At 33.3% G+C, this 23,298-nt stretch overlaps 6 protein-coding genes across 8 annotated transcripts in view; 3 read left to right on the top strand and 3 right to left on the bottom strand.

The window, feature by feature from the left end:
* Positions 1 to 1,117: 1,117 nt before the first annotated feature.
* On the bottom strand, positions 1,118 to 7,241 carry LOC135137730 (protein NEDD1-like). Its single transcript, XM_064067456.1, has 2 exons — positions 7,124 to 7,241; positions 1,118 to 2,814 (listed from the first exon to the last, which is right to left on the bottom strand). The coding sequence occupies exon 2, from the start codon at positions 2,809 to 2,811 to the stop codon at positions 1,165 to 1,167; it is 1,647 nt and encodes a 548-aa protein (XP_063923526.1). The 5' UTR covers positions 2,812 to 2,814; positions 7,124 to 7,241; the 3' UTR covers positions 1,118 to 1,164.
* Positions 6,858 to 7,759, top strand: LOC135137737 (dolichyl-diphosphooligosaccharide--protein glycosyltransferase subunit 4). Its single transcript, XM_064067469.1, has 2 exons — positions 6,858 to 6,990; positions 7,510 to 7,759. The coding sequence occupies exon 2, from the start codon at positions 7,513 to 7,515 to the stop codon at positions 7,618 to 7,620; it is 108 nt and encodes a 35-aa protein (XP_063923539.1). The 5' UTR covers positions 6,858 to 6,990; positions 7,510 to 7,512; the 3' UTR covers positions 7,621 to 7,759.
* Positions 7,760 to 9,448: 1,689 nt separating this feature from the next.
* LOC135137734 (superoxide dismutase [Cu-Zn]) lies at positions 9,449 to 10,484 on the bottom strand. Of its 2 annotated transcripts, none has more exons than XM_064067465.1 (2): positions 10,387 to 10,484; positions 9,449 to 10,119 (listed from the first exon to the last, which is right to left on the bottom strand). In XM_064067465.1, the coding sequence occupies exon 2, from the start codon at positions 10,111 to 10,113 to the stop codon at positions 9,652 to 9,654; it is 462 nt and encodes a 153-aa protein (XP_063923535.1). In that variant the 5' UTR covers positions 10,114 to 10,119; positions 10,387 to 10,484; the 3' UTR covers positions 9,449 to 9,651. The 2 variants fall into 2 exon arrangements, with proteins under 2 accessions (XP_063923535.1, XP_063923536.1); XM_064067466.1 differs by having other exon boundaries at positions 10,366 to 10,455.
* A 36-nt stretch (positions 10,485 to 10,520) lies between these two features.
* On the top strand, positions 10,521 to 11,052 carry LOC135137735 (ATP synthase subunit g, mitochondrial). The gene is made up of 2 exons (XM_064067467.1): positions 10,521 to 10,656; positions 10,740 to 11,052. The coding sequence occupies exons 1-2, from the start codon at positions 10,617 to 10,619 to the stop codon at positions 10,997 to 10,999; spliced, it is 300 nt and encodes a 99-aa protein (XP_063923537.1). The 5' UTR covers positions 10,521 to 10,616; the 3' UTR covers positions 11,000 to 11,052.
* A 552-nt stretch (positions 11,053 to 11,604) lies between these two features.
* On the bottom strand, positions 11,605 to 12,419 carry LOC135137736 (large ribosomal subunit protein eL39). The gene is made up of 3 exons (XM_064067468.1): positions 12,308 to 12,419; positions 12,097 to 12,200; positions 11,605 to 11,699 (listed from the first exon to the last, which is right to left on the bottom strand). The coding sequence occupies exons 1-3, from the start codon at positions 12,308 to 12,310 to the stop codon at positions 11,651 to 11,653; spliced, it is 156 nt and encodes a 51-aa protein (XP_063923538.1). The 5' UTR covers positions 12,311 to 12,419; the 3' UTR covers positions 11,605 to 11,650.
* A 147-nt stretch (positions 12,420 to 12,566) lies between these two features.
* Positions 12,567 to 23,298, top strand: part of LOC135137728 (vam6/Vps39-like protein) — a 20,671-nt gene continuing 9,939 nt past the window's right edge. For both annotated transcript variants that reach the window (XM_064067450.1, XM_064067449.1), the window contains exons 1-2: positions 12,567 to 12,710; positions 12,764 to 12,934. In XM_064067450.1, the coding sequence (XP_063923520.1) occupies positions 12,641 to 12,710; positions 12,764 to 12,934 (241 nt within the window). In that variant the 5' untranslated portion in view covers positions 12,567 to 12,640. The remainder of the gene's footprint in view (positions 12,711 to 12,763; positions 12,935 to 23,298) is intronic.

Here is a 23,298-nt window from a genome sequence, read left to right as displayed (position 1 = left end):
TAAATAAAAAATCATTCATATTATTTGAAACGATTAAAACGTTTTCTTTTGGGTAGGAAATATCCTATTCGTCTTTGGTTCATTATGACAATTTAAGTCGCAAACTTTAATCAACTTTTACGTTATAAGACAGGATTTTGTTTTTTAACAGTCGTTAACATACAGTTTTTTTAACCACTTAATGGTTGGAAAGTGAACAATTCAATGGATGCACGATACAAGTCTGAGCCTGAAAGCTGTCAGTAGTAATGAGTAATGATAGTGACTAATGACGCGTAAGCGGTCAGGAATGAAAACATTTCCGACCTGTGGGGGCGCCTCTGTCGATTTACACCATAAATATCAAATTAAAAATTAAAATATGTAAAGTATGCAACCAATTTTTCCATTTTATTTGTTAAAAAAAAATGGGAAAACGCAAATTTGGTATGACTTTTGTTAACCAATTTAATAAAACGTGAATCTACATATGTCCGATTATCACAAAATAGCGTATGACATTCGTTTATAATGCGTTAAACTTTCATTCATGCTATAATCCCTTGCATTATAAACTAACAAGTATCACAATATACTAGAGGCCAGTTTATACAATATTTCAACTGACATTAAGTTAATCACGCACTGAAGGAGGTGTTTAGTGACGTATAATTGGCGTAGAATTGGTCACGTGGTACTTGAACGCCTTGTTAAAAATTTAATCGCCAATAGATATTTAATTGAGTTCCTGTAAACGGGGGTCTAGGAGTATTATTTTATTAAAATATTGCTTGTTTTATTAAATGATTCTAAATTAAACAGTATATAAATCTCGGCAAAAGTATCATTCCCGTGTCTAGGGCCCGCCTCTCGATAAACTATAGTTCCTGATTTCTATTAATATAGAGCAGCGATTCCGTCCACTTTCAAAATTCCAACAATCACTCTAGTATTTTTGATAGGTAACATTTGACAAAACAAAGTCGCTTTATCACGATTTGACTGAAATCTTGTAATATAATGCAAAATCTACCGAAAGTGCGATGTATACTGAAAAAAAAAAAAAAAATTAAGAAATCACAAACACAGCTTTTAACCATTTTCAAGAAAGGCTTCAACAATTTTTTAGTAATAAAAGAATTATAAGAAATATTTATTAAAAATAGAATAAACACACAAAATACATCAAAAATTCTGATTAACTTGATTGTTTTTCAGCACCGCTAGCTCCTCCTCCAGAACTGCAATTTTTTGCTTCAACATCAAATTTTCTTCAAACAGAGAGCTTGGGTTTTGCGTATTTTCCGACACTAACTCTTGTCGTAAACTGTTAAAATTATTTTCAACCTTAATAGACTCTTTCACCATCGACATTAACAAATCTAAAAACATTTGTCTCGTCTGTGCTAAAATATGCGTAGAATAATACTTCATGTCATTCTTCAACTCTCCAGAGACAACTCTCAATTCTTCTTTAACGGTACTCTTCACAAGGTCTTCCACACTGTCCATGCTGGTTTTTAGCTGCTCAGAAGTCGGCTGTGAGCCTAAACTAACGATGGGAGAGATCTTAGGAAATATGTCATGATCGTGAATGTCGGGAGTAGAGGTCATTGGAATTTTCGTCTCGCTCTGGACTCTGTCCTGGACGAGCCTAGAGGGGTTCGTCGGAGTATATTTATGCATTAAGAATTTTTTGCTACTATCTGATCCTCTACCGTCTTGTTTGAACGATTCGACTGTGTTGTTTTGGTCAAGACCCATGGCAGCCATGAAAGAATCTTCTGGGGGAACAGAGATTTGCGGGGGAGTACATCTAGCTGACTCAGCGAAGACCATCGCGTCGACAGCAAAAGACTCGTTATTTCGCAGAACCTCATCCGTACTGACGGATTCTTTATCATCGCAAGAAAAACTAAAGCTGTTTTCATAGTCCTCGCATTTTTTGAACGATAAATGTTCCACGGGACCACTATGTCCGAAAAAGGAATGAACAGGTTGTTGGATATTCTTCGAGTCGTAAATGTAGATGTTCCCCTTTTGCGACGCTGCTACTACAAATTTTCCGTCAGGAGAAAAATCAACGCTCGTCATGCTGTTCTCAACAAAAATATTTCCAATGCACTTATTTGCCGCGATGTCGTAAAAACAAAATTGTCGATCTAGACCAGCTGAGACCACCAAATCCGAACTAATCGGCGAAAACGCAACCGACGTTACCGGTGCCTTATGCGATCCAATAAAGAACTTGTTTTTATTCCCGTATATATCCCAAACCGCCACTACCCCCTCATTGCTTCCCGCCGCCACGTAATTTCTCTTAATCGGATTCGTCCGTAACGCACTTATGGTTTGAGATCTCGGAATTTTGAACGTTCCGGATAGGCTGTTCTGGGTGTTACTGTAGAGATAAGCTTCCCCGTTTTGGCAAGCCGCTATTAAGTGACCATCCTTGGCAGTAAATTCGACTCTGTTCACCTCCGATGTTGTCCTGGGGAACCTCTTCTTCACGACTCTTGTTTTAATGTCGTAGATGAGTACTTGGCCACTTTTCGTGCCGATGGCAATGTTCTTCTTCGTGGTATTCTGGAAGGAAGCGCATGAAGGTTCTTCGATGCCCTGGATGGTGTGGATGAGCTTGAGCTGGTCCTTGATGCTGACGATCTCTGCGAGACCTGCGTTAGGAACGAGGGCCAACCAGTTTCCGTCTTTGCTCCAGGAGATGCTGCGTATGGGGCCATCGATCTGCGTCGCGGGCTGATAGTTGTGGAGGACGTTGCCGGAGGGGAATTCGTGAAATTTGACAATGGTCGAGGCGGAGGCGATGGCCATTATCTGGAATTTCAATGGGAAACATTTTTATAAAAATAAATTTTGAAATTTTGGATGAAACAAATTCACGGATAAGGTTTGCCGAGATGCGTAAAGTGTAAGGTGTACATAGTAAATGGATTTTAAATTGTATGAATTAACATAGTCCTACACATGCAGCTTATAACTCCGTGTTGAGTTTTTAAACGAAATGTTCAGATTTTTGGAAAAAAAAACTCAAAATTATAAAACAACATTTTGCAATCTAATTTTGAATCTGCAAAACTGAATGCTTTGAAATCTTGCAGATGTTTTAAAGTTATGATAACCATGATAAATTTTTAATCAAAATATATTTGCTTATCCCCTTCAAAAAAATTGATGACTCAAAATGTTGACAATAAATTATACCCAAAATGTGCAAAATATGATGAGTTTTTGCTTGTGATTTATCGTTGCATTGACATTTTTTATAATGATGAAATAAGAATTATGATATTCAGATCATTTTGTTTGACTGTACTCGTAGTTTAATTAATAATTTTAGTCATCTGTTTTGAGAAGACAAACTCATTCGATCAAACTAATTTCTACGTGACATTCTTTCGATGTATAAACATAAATAAACACGGGAGCTTCAGATTGCTATTACCTAGTGCTGAAAGACATTTTATTCCGTTATTTAAGTGCTTTAAACATATTTTACATTGTCAGCACGGCGTAGGGGTTGCGGAGGCGTTATTTATGTCGTTAGTTTTTACGTTACAGAGGGTATCACAAAACAAAAATCGTAAATCAAATTTTATAATTTTTCTAAAGAGCTGGATTTGTCCGGTTACACTTCAAGGGCGAGGGAAATTCTGTCGATATAGCTTTCGACCATTTTTTATGCAATATTAGTACAATTTTCCTGTAATGTCTTTCCCTTTGGAAAATACAAGGGGAATTATTTGATTCTTTAATACTGCCGCTATCCCAAAACACGTATCCGACTTCGGCATTTTGCTAAATATACCTTTATTACTTCCCGAGTATCATAGCTAAGGAAGTATAGTAATCGAGTCCATCGGGCGACTAGTTGCTTTCATATTTTCTCGATGGGTCATGACACCTAGAGTACGAAAAAATGGGTCCCCGTTTCCGTCTGTCTGTCTGTCTGTGCGTTGTTTGGAACGATTTTTGTTAGACAGGTGATCTCCGAAACTATTGGACCAATTGTTGTTAAATTTTATATGTGTATTATGATTATCATGTAGATAGTTAAACCCTAACTAAACTTTGTTTAGTCATTCCCACCAATAATCTGATGACGTTACCTCAAAATTGTATATAGTAAATGGGTTTTAATTGTATACAATGCTTTTTGTGTTGTTTATGAATCCGTCTTGAGTTTTTCCCCGAAACGTCCAGATTTTTTGAAAAAATTAAAATTACATAAAAACATTTTGCAATTTAATTTTGACACTGCAAAACTGAATGCTTTGAAATCTTGTGTATATTTTAAAGTTGTCATAACCATGGTAAATTTTTAATCAAAATAGATTTGCTTATCCCTCCAAAAAATTGATAACGTCACTAATTTATTTTATTGATTAAATCAGGAACTGCAAAACCGAATGCTTTGAAATATTGCACGGTTTAAAGTTATTGTAAGCTTGGTAAATTGCTAATCACAATATATCTGCTTATACTACCCAAAAAAAATTAATATATCCAGCATTTCCGAGTTGAGATTTTTCTTTACACAATTTTCTGATAACGTCATCATTTTTCAGGGTTCCCAGCGATTTGCGATAGTAAAATTTGCTGACTTTTCCAGGTTTTCCAATAATTTTTACAGAAATTTCCACGTTGCACAATTTACTTGCCAGAAAATTACGCACTAATATTTACTTTTTATACAGCGATCCCCCAGGAGGCACTGCATTTCTGAAATATGGTATTTTGGTTGGTGGTAATTTTAAAATAACCAAATAGAATATAAGAGTGATAAAGAATCATCCAGGTTTTACAAGACACATTAGAAATGAAACTAAGATAATAAAAAACAATAAACCTAAGATTAGTGATATTTTTTAAGAAACTAATGAAGTTAAAAGCTACGAGATATTTTAGAAAAAGTTAAATTCAGCAAATTGATAGATGAATCAACAGATCGAGGATTCGCAAAGACCATGTGTGTTTGTGTTTAGTATATTTGGAATGAAAAAGTAACGTCAAGTTTTTTGGGATTGTTAGAGGTTTGTTTCTAAGAAGGAATATTTTGAGACTGCCAATCCAGAGACTCCAGCTGATCTTTATAAATGTTTGACAACCATCCTGGAAGAATTGCATCTTCCAAAAAACAATGTGATTGGTTTTGCAACAGATGGATGCAACAATAAACTTAAGAAGAGCTCAAAAAACAAAGCTATTATGAAGAACTCCAAGTTTTTTGCAACATTAATAATATCTTGAAAAATCTGCCTCCTTCACAAACCAGCTGGTTATCTTTGAATGACATCGTTGATAGAATTCATAATTCGTGGGAGGTATTAAACTTATTTTTTACACACAACTGCAAGAACCATAAGTGCCATTCTTCAAAAATAATTGCTCAAGCTTTGAAAGATCTTGTAGTTCATCTTTATTATTTGTTGCTAGAGTTTATTTTGTCAAAAGTGACTAGGCTCAATGAACTGTCCCAAATGACTCCTCAAATTATTTATATTTATGTCAAGAATATGCATTTAGGTATTGATGTAACGAGATATTTAAATTCACATGATTTTAGTAATAAATAATTGGAATAGATGTAGGAGAAGTTTCTAATCCTTTGTGGAATCAAATACGATGCAATTTTCATTTTGAGGACCCAATATTACCACAGCTCAGTGCTTTTAAAATCTTTGCTAAAACAATTCTTTACCACATTCTTTATTTGAGTTTTTTCAAAATCTGCCTAGAATTACTAATAATATGGATTTACAACATATTGATTCAAAATGTAGTTTATGTTTGCAGGAAAAATATAATTTCGCCTGAACACAAAAAATATTAAAGATTGATTTATTCTGGCACAAATTGTCTGAACCTGAGAGTTTCATAGGAGCCAATTTACGTATATGTATATTAATCTACCAAAATTTATCCTTATTGGTCTAAGCTTTCGCCAGTCAAATGCCCCCTGTGAGCTATTTATTTCTAAAAGAAATTTGATGAAGAAAAGACTTAATCCAGAAAATGTATGACAAACAATTCTTGTCTCAGAATATTCTAAAGAATCTAGGCGGTTGTGTTATTCCAACAGATAAGATGGTGAAAATGATGACTAAAAAAATACGTCTAGGAATAAAAAAACAAGGTGAAGAATCAAGTGCACCTGGGGATAATTTGGCACAGCCCTTCGGTACTCGTTCGGTTTCCGACGTTTTCTCTGACTAAGAAAAAAAATAAAATTCAAATATATTATTTATGTACAACAGAAAATTATCCATGACCCCTACAGTCCGAAGAAATAGGTCTCCCGTTTCCGTCGGTCTGTCTGTCCGTCTGTCTGCCGTCCCGATTTTTTAGATTTGCTTTAACAGGTGGTTCAAAAGAATTAAATAAATGTGTCAATTTATTTTATTAATTAAATCAGGAACGACACATTCAATTTTCCCAGAAAATTTGGGAATACAATACTGTTATTATTAGTATTACACTGCACCATATTACTAAGTCGGTATACGTGTTTTTGAAAAAATGTGGATGACGTCATCACAAAATTTGAAACATAAGCGTAGAATGCTTCTTTACATTTATTTTAACATTGCACACATCACACATATGTGTAAGTATTTCAACTTATAGCCGATCTCATAAAAATTTAATAGTATTTCAGTTGCGAGGGAAGTTCTGTCGAAACAAGCTTGGACCAATGTTTTCGTTTTCTGGGTTATAATACTTCCTTAGCTTACTCTCGGGAAGTAAAAAACACACTGTATATAATTATCTTTTTTAATTAACGATACTACAGCCACCTGGTAGTAATAAATAGATTATCAACATGTAGGTAAATTCGTTCCCTGCACAAGTCGTAGCCCACGCTCCAACACATCATTAACTGTCAAAAATAATCTGACAGTAAATTACACTCAGTGCACCTCAAAACAAGCCACGTAAAAACCAATTTCGTGAGATAATACATTATTTTCAACAAATTTAATAAGAAAACACGTAAGTCCTATTTCAAATTAAATACCGCTTAGAAAAAAAAAGATGTAAAACCGTTAACAGTGGCAATATCAACACCGGTACATAAAATGAAGAAATGAAGTTCATTCAACTTGAAGACAAATTAATAACTTACCCGGGTTGTATTAAAACTGCAATTGCACGATTATTAGAAGCACTTTTTACACAAATAACGAAATTTCTTATTTGAATGACTGAAAAAAGGTTACCTACTTGAGTGAAAAACAAATGCGATGACGACATCTGGTGTTGATTTTGCTAACGGTTGATCGTTTTCTGTAATAGCCCATAAAATTGTAGGAGTTGTTAATAAAATTAAATTTAAATTGAGAGTAATTTGATCTATTAAGCACAATGGCAGTTATTTTGGTGCAAAAATTAACAGAAATTTATTGGTGGACATTGACACAGATTACAAATAACACCAGTTTGTAACGACACCTTTTTGTTGAGGGTATTTCAAATGTTTACTTGAATAAAGTATATTTCTCTTTGTTCTAGAAAATGGTTACCGACGTACATTTGGCTATTCTTTCAAATGCACTTGGAGTGGTCCTCTTCTTGTTGGTTGTTTTGTTCCATTATATTAATGCGAATTACTCGAGGCAGTGATGTCTACAGTTACCTTTTTGGTTCATTATTGTAAATGTATTCGTTTTTAGATGTTTTCTAACTAGTATGCTAAGGATATACGGTTAACATCGTTTGCAGATGTTTTGTAACTAATATGTTAATAAACAATTTCAAATAATGTTTTTCTTAATGCAGGTTGTAAATAACAAAACTGTACCGTTTAAAATACTTAAAAATAAACTTGATTTCAATAAAAAAAAAACGAAGTTGCACGTTTCAAGCAGGGGCGGCTTGTCCTATGAGGCAGGTGAGGCAGTGCCTCACCAATGAATTTTACGCCTTATTAGGATTTTTTTTATTTTATACGGACACATTTCGGCCAATAATTTGTGTCTTTTTTCTAAAATTTTAAAAATAAATATAGAAAATTATATTCTTATTTTTATCTCGGTAGGTACTCGTTGCTCCCTTAATTAAACAGCGCGCTTAAACACTCGGCACAACATGTATTTTGTGACGCGAATGAGGCCGACTCGAAGCTTGCCTCTACAGCATATATAGAAATCATGTCGTTAATAGGCAAGCAACCTGCAATACACTTATAAGCGGTATGAGTTGAAAAAAGACAAAATTGAGGCTAGCCTCATTTCCGTGCTTGCAAAAGAGATGGACAACTATAATATTAGCGCGCGGGGAACGTGCGATTGCAATGCAGTCTGCATTCGCAGGAGTATTCAAAATTAGGCCGTTGATTGTTTTGCCACAAATCTGTGTGTGTATAAATTGATTCAAAATTTCGGTAACAGAATTTTGTCTTAAAAGTGCCTACGTTTGCGTGGGTCGCGTTAGTGCTTTGTGCTTGTCATAATTTGATTTCGGTAATCGTTATTTAAGATTACGAGTAAATCGGAATTTTTCTCTACTAACGTTAAATGACAATGGCAGTTCTGTTTTTTCTACTTTCACATATGATGATAAATTGTATGTAGTTAAGGAATTAAAACCGCCGGTTCCTGATTTGAGTAAATCGTTAATTGATCCATAAAAAAAATTTAAAATAAATCCGTGTTTATATTTTATATTTTTTTCATTTTGTTTTTTGTTATAAATAAAATTAGCTTTATTTTATGTTGTATTTGATCTTTTTCGATATGTTTCCTTTAAAGTTTATTTTAATTTTGTTTTTTGTTAGAAGTTATATTAGTTTTTTCTGACCACGCTTCCCTTTCCTTTTGTCCTGTCATTCTCATCCTTTCCTTGCAAGACCTCCTTACACCTTCACGTTGGTTCTTTGTGGACAGTTAAATGAGTTTACAAATTTGTTTATTTGACTAAATAGAAAATATTTAAGTAATCTTGATTTATTTATATTTTAGAGCGTTTTGTGCTGTGCCTCATCAATTTTTCAAGTCATGAGCCGCCCCTGGTTTCAAGTCAGATCTATGCTGCAAAATATTAAGATAACTTCAAGTGTTTGAAGGGGATGTGTGCATGACTACGTCAGTTCATCAGTTGTGATTGGAGTTTTGTTAAATTTAAGGTAACCTTGGAGTACATTAAAGTTTAGATAAAATCGGTAAATAGAAATTACCTTTAAAAAAATTCCAACAGATAAAAATATATAAAACAGGAAATTTACATTTTCGTATTCAAAACCACAGGAAAATAATACAGTAATAAAAATTCAAATTTAAACGTCTACTAGGTTATAAGCTTGTAAGCGTTCCTTAGTTCCAATGCAATATTCATAAATTTTCAACTAAAATTACCACACAATAAAGCGAAGTTTACGCATTATAATAAACCATTTATGTTCTTTGCACATTTTATTACATTGTGGCAACAATAAAAAATATAGGCTACAATATTTATAATTGATTTTTTATTTCAACATGTTCCTATTACATAACACCTGTGTTTTATCTGTATCTATTTACTCCTAAAATAAATGACACAATAAGAAACCTAAACATACTTTTGTAAAAAAAGAAAAACAAAAATTCGCCACTTCACCCCACTGAGATATTGATTACATCAACATTAAAAGAAAAAAAAGCAAAACTCAACGCCCTAAGCCTTGGTAATTCCCACAACACCGCAAGCCAAACGAGCTCCAGCGTTCCCAGTGGTCTTGCTCAATTCATGTCCTCCTTGGCCCAAATCATCTGGATCAGCGTGCACCACCAAAGTACGCCCAATGATGCTGTGCTCTCCGTCCAACGAAATCAGCTTATCAGTAATATCAACCTTTGCTACACCATTAGCCCCTGCTTCCACATTACCCAAGTCGCCTACATGGCGAACGTCGTGTGTAGGGCCACCATGATCTTTACCATGCGGGTTAAAATGAGCTCCCGCCGAAATGCACCCATTGGTATTATCACCAAATTCGTGGATGTGGAACCCATGCGAACCTTGGGTCAAGCCTGTAACTTCACCAGTCACATGAACCGGAGCTTTGCAGTCGTTTTGAGTGAAGAAAATTGTTCCTTTGACTTCACCATTGAGAACGCACACGGCTTTGGTCGGCATTTTGTCCTAGAAAAGAAGTTACTTAACTTGGTGAGTGACTAAGCAGAACTGATACTGTTTATCACTTGCAATACTCGTAACTAATTTCAAGGGCACGTAATTAATGGATTCGGGAGGGGAAGAGGCGACGGGTCGGTGTACACGATGGAAACCGGTACAAATCGATAAAAGTGAGGTTAGTTTTCTAAATTGCACAAACGGCTATGATAATACAATTATGCAGTACATAAATGAAGATTAATAAAAATGTACCTTTCAGTCGGTGATAATTACCTGGAATGCTTGGTACGAATTAAAAACGTTAACTGCTATGAACGCAGTAAAAATCAACTGTCAAAGACAAAATGTCAAACTATCAAAGTCACATAATCTGTCATTCTGTCAAAAACTTCATAACCACGTAGATGGCGCTGTAATTTTGAACTGTCACCTGCCAAAAGTGATTCTAACAGTCCCCAATTTTCTTAAAATTTCCGGAATCTTGGACCAAAAAGCAGGTCAGAATGTCCAAACTGATAGCTCAAGCGCCTGCTTTAGCCAACAGTAAGTTGCTCCAAAGCAGTTTTTGGTTCAAGCTTAGGCTGAAAATTATATTACGTAATATAACCCTATAATGTATTTTTTAGGGCTTGCTGCGCAGGCCAGTCCAAAATTGCAGACCTTCTGGAAGTACGCGAAAGTAGAATTAGCGCCCCCAACTTTGGCTGATATTCCAGAAATTCGTGCTGGCATTAGCAGGTTGTTGGCTGCAGCTAGAACAGCTCGTTGGAAGGAGGTTCCAGTGAGAGAAGCTTGGTTGAACTCGTTGGTTACAATTGAAGTTCTGTGCTGGTTTTATGTTGGTGAATGTATTGGTAAACGTCATATTGTGGGATATGATGTATAAATTGAAACATCTGATTGTCTGTAGTTCGTAATTACATAAATTGTTCTAAATTAGGAACGTGTTTTGATACCTTTTGTTTCGTCATTGTGGTGTAGGCAAAATCTTTTTCAGGTTGAAAGTGACGATTACAAACTTCAGTCTTACAATAAAATTGTTTATATTTATTTACTTGGTAACTGTGGTAAATACGGTTTTTATTGTTTGGGTAAGCTTTTAGGGATATTGTTAACTGGGAAAATACAGACGACTTGATTCATGATTTTTTGCGTAAGAATAAATTGTGGTTCTTTTAACATTTGCACGAATATTTAAATAAATGAAATAAAATACAACTTTACACATTGAGGAACACCAGAGCACTTTATACAAATACCAACCCCCTATTCTTAGTATTTTACACCCTTAATTACATTTCATTCTTTTCTTTCAATTTCAAAACTGTTGGCATTATCATTTTGTTAAATGTCTCCTATTAAAAAAGTGATTCAATGTTACAATACTTGAGACTCTCTGAATTTTTCATCACACTAGTTCGACATGTATGTATACATATTGTGAGTATCTACTGTAAAAGGGACACAAAATTATTACTAGAAACGACAAAATAATATGACAAACTTTTATTTAATATGTAATGGATGTCAAAAAGCTTTACAACTTTAGTTTTGTTCTACGCCAGTGACGCCGCTTCGCATTGTAACTGAAAAGGAAAAAAATCAGATTAGCTAGAGCAACTTACCAAAAACAAAGTAAAGCAATTAAACATTAACACATTTAATACATTCACATGGAAAATTCAATTTTAAATAATAATACAAGTATTAACGTTTTTAATGTGGCCTTATGATCAAGTTCGTGTTAAAACAGAAAACATTATATGAGTCTTCAGCACTAAATAGTCTTGTAATACTAATTTTTTACAATGAAAGTGTTATTTTAACAATATTTAACAGAAGTAAAAGTGGTAATTAGTTAAATAAAACTAAACGCGCTGATTTGACAACTTAACCTAAACTTTTAACAATGTGAATCAATATTAAAATATGAAACACTACACATAAACAGATACTTTGTAATAAAAATACTCAATTTCTTACCGAATTGTGTTTCCTGTTCGCATGCGGACCCATTGGGGGATCGGCCTATTTTGCTTGAGTTTCTTTGCAAGCTTCCGCTTGATAATAAATGTCTTGTGGGCAGACTGCAAAAATACAAAAAGAATATAATGATAAACATGAAATCAATAATCTACAGTAAAAATTGCATCAAATAAGCAAAGGATGATTAAAATATTTTTAAATAACCTACCATGGCTCCTACTGTTTCAACCACTCTGCAGAGAAGGAAATGTTTTTGGAATGTTGGTATTCAATCTGACAACAAATCAGCAATGCCAACATAAGTAAAATCACCAAACGGATAATTTGAATTTTTTATTTTTATATCACACCAACAATAATTGTACTTAATTGCATACCGACTATTACCATAAAATCGTCTTATTTCTGCATCTAGAATTGATTTAAGTGGAATTAAATACTGCAATAAAAATTTCGATTTGGAGGTTATATTTATGTGTCAAACTTTGACAATTCTCGGTAACATACAACTCCCATCGTTTAATTCAATTATATTTCAAAAATGCACGAAGCCTATCAAGTCCACTCTCTTCTAAAATTAACATTCCAAATAGAGGCAATTACAGCATACGGTTTGTGTAATTTTTCAGGTTATTGTAAATAAATTTACTTGTGGTTGTTCCAGATGATAATCTTCTCGTGGGTACTCGCCAGGGGCATTTGTTTATGTATAGTTTAGTTAAAAACGACGACAAATGTGAAGTGCAGTTGATGAGGTATAACAAATCGTTTAGTAAAAAGGCCGTGCAACAGCTAGAAGTAATTCCAGATTACCATTTGCTTGTGAGTTTGACAGGTAAGCTTTCGACTTCAGTTAAATTGAGACTTCTTGAAATAACTCAAACAAAATATGTATTTGTCATTTGAGTTGTATATTATTTTCTTTATTGCATTTATTTTGTCCTGGTAACAATATTTTTGTACTTATATTTGTGTTAGGTATATTTTGTTGGGTGTCGCACAATTTCTTTTTTAGTAAATACACTCCCTAAAATAGCTATTTTACGGACACATGTAAATCCGTAAAATGAGCCTTTTTCGGACACAATAAAAAAAAATCATTCTACTACCATAGGCTTAACTCATATTTTTTCTAAAATTCTGATAACTCAGTGCAGTGGTTATTTTAGTGTTACACTGTACCTACGTTAAAAATAATAAATTTGTCTATACTTAAAGTTGATGTCGGCACAAAATTTGTTAAGGCTCACTTGAAACATATGCAGATAATGCTCCTTTACTTGTGCTTTAATAATTAATAACCCATTCTTATTTTTATTTTAATCTACAGGGATTATGATAGAAAAAATTAAATTGGAGAGTTAAATTTTGTAATTCATTTAAGAAACTCAACTCATGTTGATTGAATGTGCTTCAGGGGCGAGGGAGGTTTTGTTCAAACCACTTTAAAACAATTTTGTAAGCATTCTTGCAGATCTATAAATCTATATATAATAAAAACAATCCAAATAAACAAACTAACTTTCGCCCGGATCTAACAATTTTGTAGAGAAAATGGAATAGTTCTGTTATTGGTCAATTCAACGGTAGGAAATCTCGAGGTGAAAAGAATCTGGCTCTAACTTATCGTAATAATTTAGCTCAAATTATTCTTAAAAATAATAATGATACCAGACACGCAAAAAACTAACTCATTTTCATCTATATTATCAGAATGTCCGTGGCTTACGATCCTTTCTACACTAGTATATCTACTTTAGATGAATTTTATGACATAGTTATTATAACTGAAACATGGTTGAAAGATTCAATTTACAACTCGGAACTGTTTTCTTCAAGTTACAATGTTATAAGATGTGATAGAAAATATTTCATTTTGGGCCAGTCTCCAGGGGGTGGTGTTTTATTAGCTATAAAGCAGTCAATTAATTTCGATACCTTGGATGTATCATTTATAACGGACCTTGTGCCATCTGCTGATATAGTTATGTGTAAATGCTGGCTGGATAATTTTACCTTCTACATTGCTGCAATATATATCCCGCCTAATTTGTCTAACAGTGATTTTATAGTACTTTTGGAAGTCCTTGAATCCTTCTTCCTGACTAAGGCTGTTATTTTCATTGGTGATTTCAATTTAACCCACTTCAGAAGTGATGTACCTCTGCCTCCCTCAAATATTTTACAAAATTTTCAGAATTTTTGTCGATCACTTAATTTTGAACAATTTAATAATATACTTAATAATAATAATAATAATAATTGAAAATTTAAACATCGCAACAAGGAAAATCTTCACACAGTATAGAAGGCATCACCCAAAATCGTCGATTGAAAGATTCTCATTACCAAGACAGAATGGAGGAAGGGGTTTCCAGAACTTAGAAAACTTATATCAGAGACAAATCTCAGATTTGAAGAAGTATTTCTTGAAACGAGCGGAAAGAAATGATATGTTTCGCACCATCACAAGAGCAGATTTGAACCACACACCCTTAAATCTGTCGAACACCGAAGAAATCCACACCCCCCACACAATAGATAAAATAATAAGTGGGCTAAAACAAAAACAACTACATGGAAAATTCTACAAAGACTTAGAAGAAAATCATGTCAATAAGAAGATGTCATTGATTTGGTTAAAAAAATCAAGTTTGTATGCCGAAACAGAAGGATTTGTGTTTGCTATTCAAGACCAAGTAATCAATACCAAGAATTATAGAAAATACATCATCAAAGATCCGAACATAAAAAACGACTGCTGTCGCCTATGCAAAGCAAAACCTGAAACGATCCAGCACATAATCTCTTCTTGCAGCATCCTAGCACAAACTGATTACAAAGCTAGACACGACAACGCAGCCAAAATCATTCACAAAGAATTAGCAACACTTATGAACTTAATCGAAGATACGACACCCTATTACACTTACATTCCGTCTCCATTCCTTGAAAATAACAAATACAAATTATACTGGGATCGCACAATACTTACAGACTTAAACATTACAGCTAACAGACCAGACATCATACTTATCAAAAAACACACGAACGAAGCCATTCTCATTGACATTGCTATTCCTAACACAAACAACATTATTCAAACATACGACACCAAGATTTCAAAATATCTACAATTAATTATCGATAGAAATGAAATCCATGTTGAATCTTAAAAAAATTTCAATTCTACCCCTAGTTATCTCTAATGTAGGTGTAGTTCCAAATAGCTTAATTGAGAATTTAAAGTCTTTGCATTTGAATGATTCAATAATTGTCAAAATTCAAAAAGCTGTTTTGTTAGGAACATGTCATATTGTTCGTAAGTTTCTTGAACAGTCTGATCATGTCAGTCAGATTAGATTAGCACCAGTAGGTCAGAGTAGTGTAGGTCACTTTTCATGTGATGCGCGGATAAATGGTCGGTAGTTACGCTGGACTTTTGGGGATGGGGTGAGATTAGAGAATAATAGCAGACTAATTTGTATGCTGTAATTCTAGAATCTCGAAAGTTGTTCTGTTAATCTAATCAATGCATATCATTACTTGGTCTTAGTACCCGTAATGATAGAAGTCTTGCCTGAATGCCGGTCATTTCCGGGTCAGTGGTGGGTCTTAATAATAAAATTTCAATTCTACCCCTAGTTATCTCTAATGTAGGTGTAGTTCCAAATAGCTTAGTTGAGAATTTAAAGTCTTTGCATTTGAATGATTCAATAATTGTCAAAATTCAAAAAGCTGTTTTGTTAGGAACATGTCATATTGTTCGTAAGTTTCTTGAACAGTCTGATCATGTCAGTCAGATTAGATTAGCACCAGTAGGTCAGAGTAGTGTAGGTCACTTTTCATGTGATGCGCGGATAAATGGTCGGTAGTTAGGCTAGACTTTTGGGGATGGGGTGAGATTAGAGAATAATAGCAGACTAATTTGTATGCTGTAATTCTAGAATCTCGAAAGTTGTTCTGTTAATCTAATCAATGCATATCATTACTTGGTCTTAGTACCCGTAATGATAGAAGTCTTGCCTGAATGCCGGTCATTTCCGGGTCAGTGGTGGGTCTTAACATAATAATAAGTTTATTTGTCGGAGATTTTCTACAAAATTTCGACTTGTCACACTAAATTAATAACACACAAATAATAGATACAGAACAATATAGTTAAATCATGCCTACAAATTAAAATCGATGTTATAAAATGCATCGAGATCGTATAAACTGTTTTTTTTTAGAATATCTTTGACTGTATTTTTGAACACCCGAATATCAGCATCTCTTATACTAAGGGGGAGCGCGTTGTAGAAACGTAAACCGATGTTTTCGGTTTTTTTCAGTCTTACTTTGGGTATAAAAAGATCTTGATTGCGGCGCGTGCTATATCTATGCTTTTCAGACATCACTGGATATGCAGAGATGTTTTGTTTTTACGCAGATTAGTTTTTCAAAAACTATCATGGAGTAAAGTGTCATGATTTTATATTTTGTAAAGAGGTTTTTGCAGGTTGCATTATAGTTTGCCGAGGCTATTGCCCTAATGGCTGCCTTTTGTAGGACAAAAGCTTTTTGTAGACATGTAAAGGCTGCGTCACCCCAGATAACGACTCCATAATTAAGAATACTGTGAAACAGTGCGTAGTAAGTTAGAAGGGCAGCTTTTTCACTTATTGTTACTTTAATTTTTCGTATCGCATAAACGGCACAAGATAACTTATTACATATATGTTCAATATGTGCATTCCAGGAGAGTCTATTATCTAAGTAGAGTCCAAGAAATTTTATTTCGTTATCTGCTTTCACATTACAATTTTGAAATTCCATGATGTCTGTTTTGTTTTTGTTTAGAACGAATTTATTTGCTGCAAACCAAATTCCCGCCGATTCTATTATATTTTGAGATACCTGGTCGGTATTTTGTTCCTTGTCCACACTGACACAGAACGAAGTGTCATCTGCATACATCACTGTATGATTTGTTTGTGACATATTGATTGCTAGGTCGTTGATGTAGACAAGGAACAAAATAGGACCAAGTATTGATCCCTGAGGGACTCCTCGTAATATTTTGCCTTCTTGACTAGCCTTATCGTTTATAACCACATGCTGAGTGCGTTCTGATAGATATGAAGTAAGCATTTCTATACATTTTCCTTTCACACCATAGTATTCTAGCTTGTATAATAAAATGTTATGGTCCACACAATCAAATGCAGACGTTAGGTCAGTAAAAATTGCGCAGCATGCTTGCTTCTTTTCAAAACTTTGTTTCACATAGTTAACGAGAGATAGTACAGCATCAATGGTGCTTAATCCTTTTCGGAAGCCATATTGTTCTGATGTAAAAATGCCATGTTTTTCAAAGAATTTAAGGAGTTGATTTGATATAACCGTTTCAAAGACTTTAGAAAAGGCTGGCAGAATAGATATTTGTCTGTAGTTTTTTAGTTCATTAATATTTCCTTTTTTATATATTGGTATTATTTTTGCTGTTTTTAGCTTTGAAGGAAAATGTCCTTGCAATAGACAAGCATTGATAATTTCTGTTAGTGGTTTGACAATTGACGCATTACATATTTTTAGAATTTTAACGCTGATATTAAATATATCTTCGGTTGATTTATTTTTTAGTTTGTTTATTATAATACGTACATCGTCTTCTAACATTGGATGGAAGAACATCGATTGGGACGGAACTGATTTTGTGGTTTGGATAAAATTCTTATATGTGTTGCCCTCTGGAGTTATCTTTTGCACTAGCTTATCGGCATATTCCAAAAAGAAATTATTAAAATTGTCTGGGTTGCAATTTTCGGGCAGTTGTTTGTTGGATTTTCTAGAGTTTCTGCTCTTTGTCTCCTCTGAAATGATAGTCCATACAGATTTTGATTTGTTATCGGACTGATTTATTTGTTGTTCATAAAATTTTTGCTTCGTTTTGAGTAGAAGCTCATTGTGCCGTTTCTTGTAACCTTCATAGATTTTTTTATTTGTTGTTGTTGGATGTTGTTTATAAGCGCTATAAATGAACATTAATATTTCTTTCGACTGCTTTACCTCTGAATTTATCCAAATGCTTTTTGTAACATTCCTTTTTTTTGAATTAAAAATTCTAGTTTTAAAGCTCTGATTATAATTATGTAAAAATATTTCCAGGAAATAATTGAATTTTCTTTCACAGTTTGAATTTATGTACACCTCGTTCCAATTTGCCTCATTTAAAAGAGAAATGAATTTATTGATATTTTTATCACTATAAATGCGTTTAAAAGTTGCACTCTTGTCATTTTTATCGGGTTCCTTGTGTGTTTGTAAAGTTAAAGTTTGGATTTTGTGGTCAAACCTGCCCAAATCAAGAATATCAGTCGCAATGTAATCAAAATTTACAAAAATATTGTCGATAATGTCAACAATAGGTTGTTAGATCTCGTCTTATTTAATATAGAACTCGACATTGAAGTTGAGAGAAATAATCTTCCTTTTGTGCCTGAGGATCGTCATCACCCTGCGCTTTGTATATCGTTTGAACGTAAATACCCATCAAAACATCAACAGTTTCCGACAGCAAACAGATCTAACTTTAAAAAAGCTAATTATGATCAGTTATATTATAATATATTCAATGCTGATTGGTCTGAAATTGGACTAGTTAAAGATGTTAATACTGCATTAGACATATTTTATAACATTTTTTACAAAATTCTGAACTCTTTGTGCCTAAATATTCTCCAAAAATGTCAAATTTTCCACCTTGGTTTTCTCGCAACATTATTTCAATCTAAAATTGAAGGAGTCATATAGAAAAAGGTGGAAGAAATACAGCAACCAATTTTATTTTGAGGAATTTAAGAGACTTCGTGTGTTATGCAAACAAATGATTAACACTGCTTATGCATCTTACTTGAAAAATATTGAGCATGAACTGTATGTTTCTCGTAGAGATTTCTGGAAATATATTCAATCAAAGAAAGGTACATCTAGAATTCCTGGCAAAATGACCTATGAAGGAAAAAATTTTGAAAATCCACAACAGATTATTGATATTTTTGCTGATCATTTTGTTAACATTTTCGGCGACAAAACTAATGTTACCATTGATCTAATAAAGGAGTGGATGGAGCCTTGTATACGTTTCCATACGCGAGCGAGTGTAATCAACACAAGAAAGAAATAGCAAGAGTTGTTATGCATCAGTGGGAAAAGGACGGCTGACCACGTAGCACGTGCTGGGTGGCAAAAAACGCTTCATTTGAACGGGAATTAATACATTTTCTTACGAATTTGTTCAAACAATCAATTATAACAAACGTTTGTTAATGAAAACTATATTTTTACAGTTTACATTAAAATTATGTGTAATATGAAACAACAAAAATCATGTTAAGTGGTGGAGACAGTCTTTTAATAAAATGAAATGTATACAGAATCTACAATATATTATTTTATTACGAATTCACTTAATACAATAATCTTTTACAAGTTAACTAATCTTGTAGTGTATGTTCATTGGTAAATCTGAAATTTTTAGGATAAAATTAATTAAACTTTCGATAAAAGTGACAGGGTGCCTAATTAAATTAAACATATTAAATTGTGTGGAATTTTCTAGTAAAATCTATTTTCTAAATCCACGTACAAATAATTAAAACAATAATCAATAGATATAAAATTCCCTCTTTTTGTAGCAACAATCCTTTTTTTTCGTAACTCGGAATGTTCAAGGAATCTAACAAACTTTTTAAATTATAATTACGAAATCCTTCGTCTCTATATGTGATTATTACCTATGAAATGAAACAGGATTGCTTTCTTTGTATGTTCTTTGCAATTATACGCACAACACGATTTCACGATGTTTAACAAATAGTCCGATAAAATACAACTTTAGAAGACTGCAGTCATTTAAATAAGGTAACTTGAGCCTAAAAAACTTAAATTTGCAAAAATACACCTTTAAATACCATGCGACAGCACGAAAGAAACCGCCAGAAACACAGTAGTCTGCAGTTTCGCGTCAATGTTTTGCCACCCAGAGAGCCCTATCTCTGTCCCACTGTGTTGGCAACGCGCGTCTCTCTCTAAGTTACTTCCATTTATAATATTATTTCTATGAATGTTACTAACACCGATGTCACATCTGACAAAATTAGCTTCAACATGAGACACGTTACGGAAGATTTAGTTGTCTCATTAATGTCAAAATTAAGGCACAAACCTACTGCTGGAGATGATCTTTTTCCCAGTTTCGTTGTAAAAGACACTGTCAATTATAATCAATTTAGCTATCGATACAGTAACATTTCCGGATACCTGGAAACGAGCACGAGTAACACCAGTACTTAAAAAAGGCGATCCAAATCAAGTACGCAATTACAGGCCAATTTCTATTTTGGCAAATTTTGCTAAAGTTTTTGAGCTTGCAATCTACGAAAATATATATAACAATGTTAAAGGATACAGCCTGGTTTTTTGCCCGGAAGATCCACAGTTACCAACTTGATGGTCAAAACCCAGTTTATTAGTGAATAAATTGAACAACGTGGACAAGTTGATGTTATATATACTGATTGCTCCAGTGCTTTCGAAATAATTAACCATCAGATACTAATTGAGAAATTAAGCGGCTTGGGTTTTTCTCCAAAATTTCTGCAACTTATGATTTCTTACCTCACAAATAGAGAAAGCTATGTTTTTTATAGTGGTTTTAGATCTAACACTTATATGGCTACATTCGGGGTACCACAAGGGTCAAATCTTGGCCCTCTTCTCTTCATTATTTTCATTAATGATTTATTATATCTTTCGAGTTGTGAAGTATTAGCCTATGCTGATGACATTAAATTATTTTCAGCTATAAATAGTGAATCTGACATCGTACACTTTCAACAAAATATTAATATATTTTATGAGTTATGTAACCTTCACAAACTCAGACTAAATATTAATAAATGTTGTTTTGTAAGTTACACCCATAAAGTTAGTCCATATCACTCCAATTATTTAATGGAAAATGCAACTCTCACGCAAAAAGATACTGTTATTAGAGACCTTGGCGTTTTATTTGACTCACATAATTTTCCTTTATTCAGCATCTTGAGACTGTTTGTTCCTCTTCTTCAAAAATGCTGGGATTTATTTGTCGTAACTCCAAGGCTTTTAGTAATGCATCAGTCCTACTGAAATCTCTATATTCTGCTTTTGTTCTATCTAAACTAGAATATACTTGTAATATGTCTGGTATCCCTTATATGCGTCACATTGTCTTGCTCTCGAACGGATTCAGAAACGCTTCTTGAAGTATCACTCATTCAGAATTGATGGAGTCTATCCTGAGCGCAACATAGACTATAACTCATTGCTTGAGGAACATGAATTTGTTAGCCTCCAAAAGCGCAGAGACAAACTCAGTGCTCAGTTTGCCTGGAAGCTAATACACAATATCAACTTAATTTTATTGTACCCCGAGCTGCTTCACGTTATAGCACTACTTTTATTTAAAAACACCTAAAACTAATAATTGTCTGAGAAGAGCACCGCTGTATCATATATGTAGCAATGCAAATAAAGAGTTTAGTGATATTTTTTGTTATAAGTTAAAATCAGATAGGCGTAATTAGGATTTTTTAGTTTTAGCTGAAGTACTGTTTTCTTGTATCACTGCTTTATTTTATTTTATTATTAATTCTTCTGTTTTTTTTTAGAATTTAAGTCTATAATTTAGTAATTTCACTAGGTATGTAAGAAAATTTAAATAGTTTAAACTGTTGGGCAGTAAAGCTTATTATTATTATTATTATATATTTTCATCTCTTTTTACTGTATTGATCCCTTCCTTGTTTTCACCTAGCTAGAGAAAATTTTAATTAGGATCAGTTAACAACGATTTCAAAGTTCTAGAAATTTTAGAAAATTAACGAAGTATAAAGAAAGCTAGATTATTTAACATACTGAGCTAAAGTTTGTACCAAATTCGTTTCATCATCAGACAGAGAGACGGAAACGGAAGGCCTATTTCTTTGTCTTCTAGGGGTCATGAAAGGTCGAGAAAATGTAAAAGTATAGAGTCGGCCGACGGTCTCGATTATAATACTTCCTTTGCTTACGCTCGTGGAGTAAAAAGTGTATTTTGTCGTAAAATACATACAAGATGGAGCTGGTGAAGAAATAAAAAACACTAGAAGAGAAAACGAAATCTAAAAGAAAGAAAATGAAGAAGAGAAAATTCGGAAATTAAAAACGATCGAAAAATTCCTCACAATTGAGATGGGGGGGGGGGTATTAATCTGTGTGTTTTTTTTCCTTAATATAGTACTTAACAACAACAGTACTTCAAAAAACATATTGCATATACTTCTATTAAAAAAAACTAAAATATAAGCCCCACCCACCCGCCCTATCTCAATTGTAATGATTTTTTTTATTCGTCGTGAGTCTGGGGGCGGGGTTTAATTGCCAAATTCTCGTTTCTCTACAAGCAATTACCTTGTGATTCTTCTTTTCACAAAAAAAAGCTACAAACGTGTTCAAATGGTGAATTTTTGTTGGGAAATGCTTAGATTTTTCGATATTTCGATTTTTCGACTTCCTGATTTTAGATAAGATTTCGATGTTTTGATTTTTTGATTGTTCAATTTCTCGAGTCTTCGACTTTTTTTTGATCAATTTCCGGATTTTTCGATTTTACAATTTTTAACTATTTAATTTTTCGTTTGCATTTCCCGATTTTTCTATCCGGTGATATTTCGATTTCTCGCGATATCTGTTTTTAAATATTTCGATGTTACAATTTTTCGTCTTTTCGGCTTTTCGATTTTACTATTTTTCGATGTTTCGGTTTTTCAAGTTTTCAATTTTTTAATTTTTGCGATTTTTTTAAATTTTGGATTTTTGATGTCTTGATTTTTCGACTTTTAAATATTTTAAAATTTAGATTTTTCGATTCCCGGTTTCTCGATTTTTTAATGTTTCAGTTCTTCGATACTTCTATTTTTCAATTTTTGGAATATTTAAATTGTGTTATTTTTCAGTTTTTGATTTTTTAAATTTTTCGACTTTTCGATTTTTCAAATTTTTTTGCTAAAAAAGGGTCTTGTTTTCTCAGATGTGTATTCCATACATCGATTTCCCCGGGAAAGTCTGTTTCACTTGGTCTGTTGCCTTAAATACCTATATTTTAGAAATTGTTAGATAATTAAGTAAAGGTAA

This window comes from Zophobas morio, unplaced genomic scaffold (assembly GCF_036711695.1).
Source record: "Zophobas morio isolate AGI-343-1 ecotype UQ-CSIRO unplaced genomic scaffold, CSIRO_AGI_Zmor_V1 ptg000029l, whole genome shotgun sequence".
Lineage (NCBI taxonomy): Eukaryota > Metazoa > Arthropoda > Insecta > Coleoptera > Tenebrionidae > Zophobas > Zophobas morio.
This window is presented reverse-complemented; position numbering and strand designations above follow the sequence as displayed.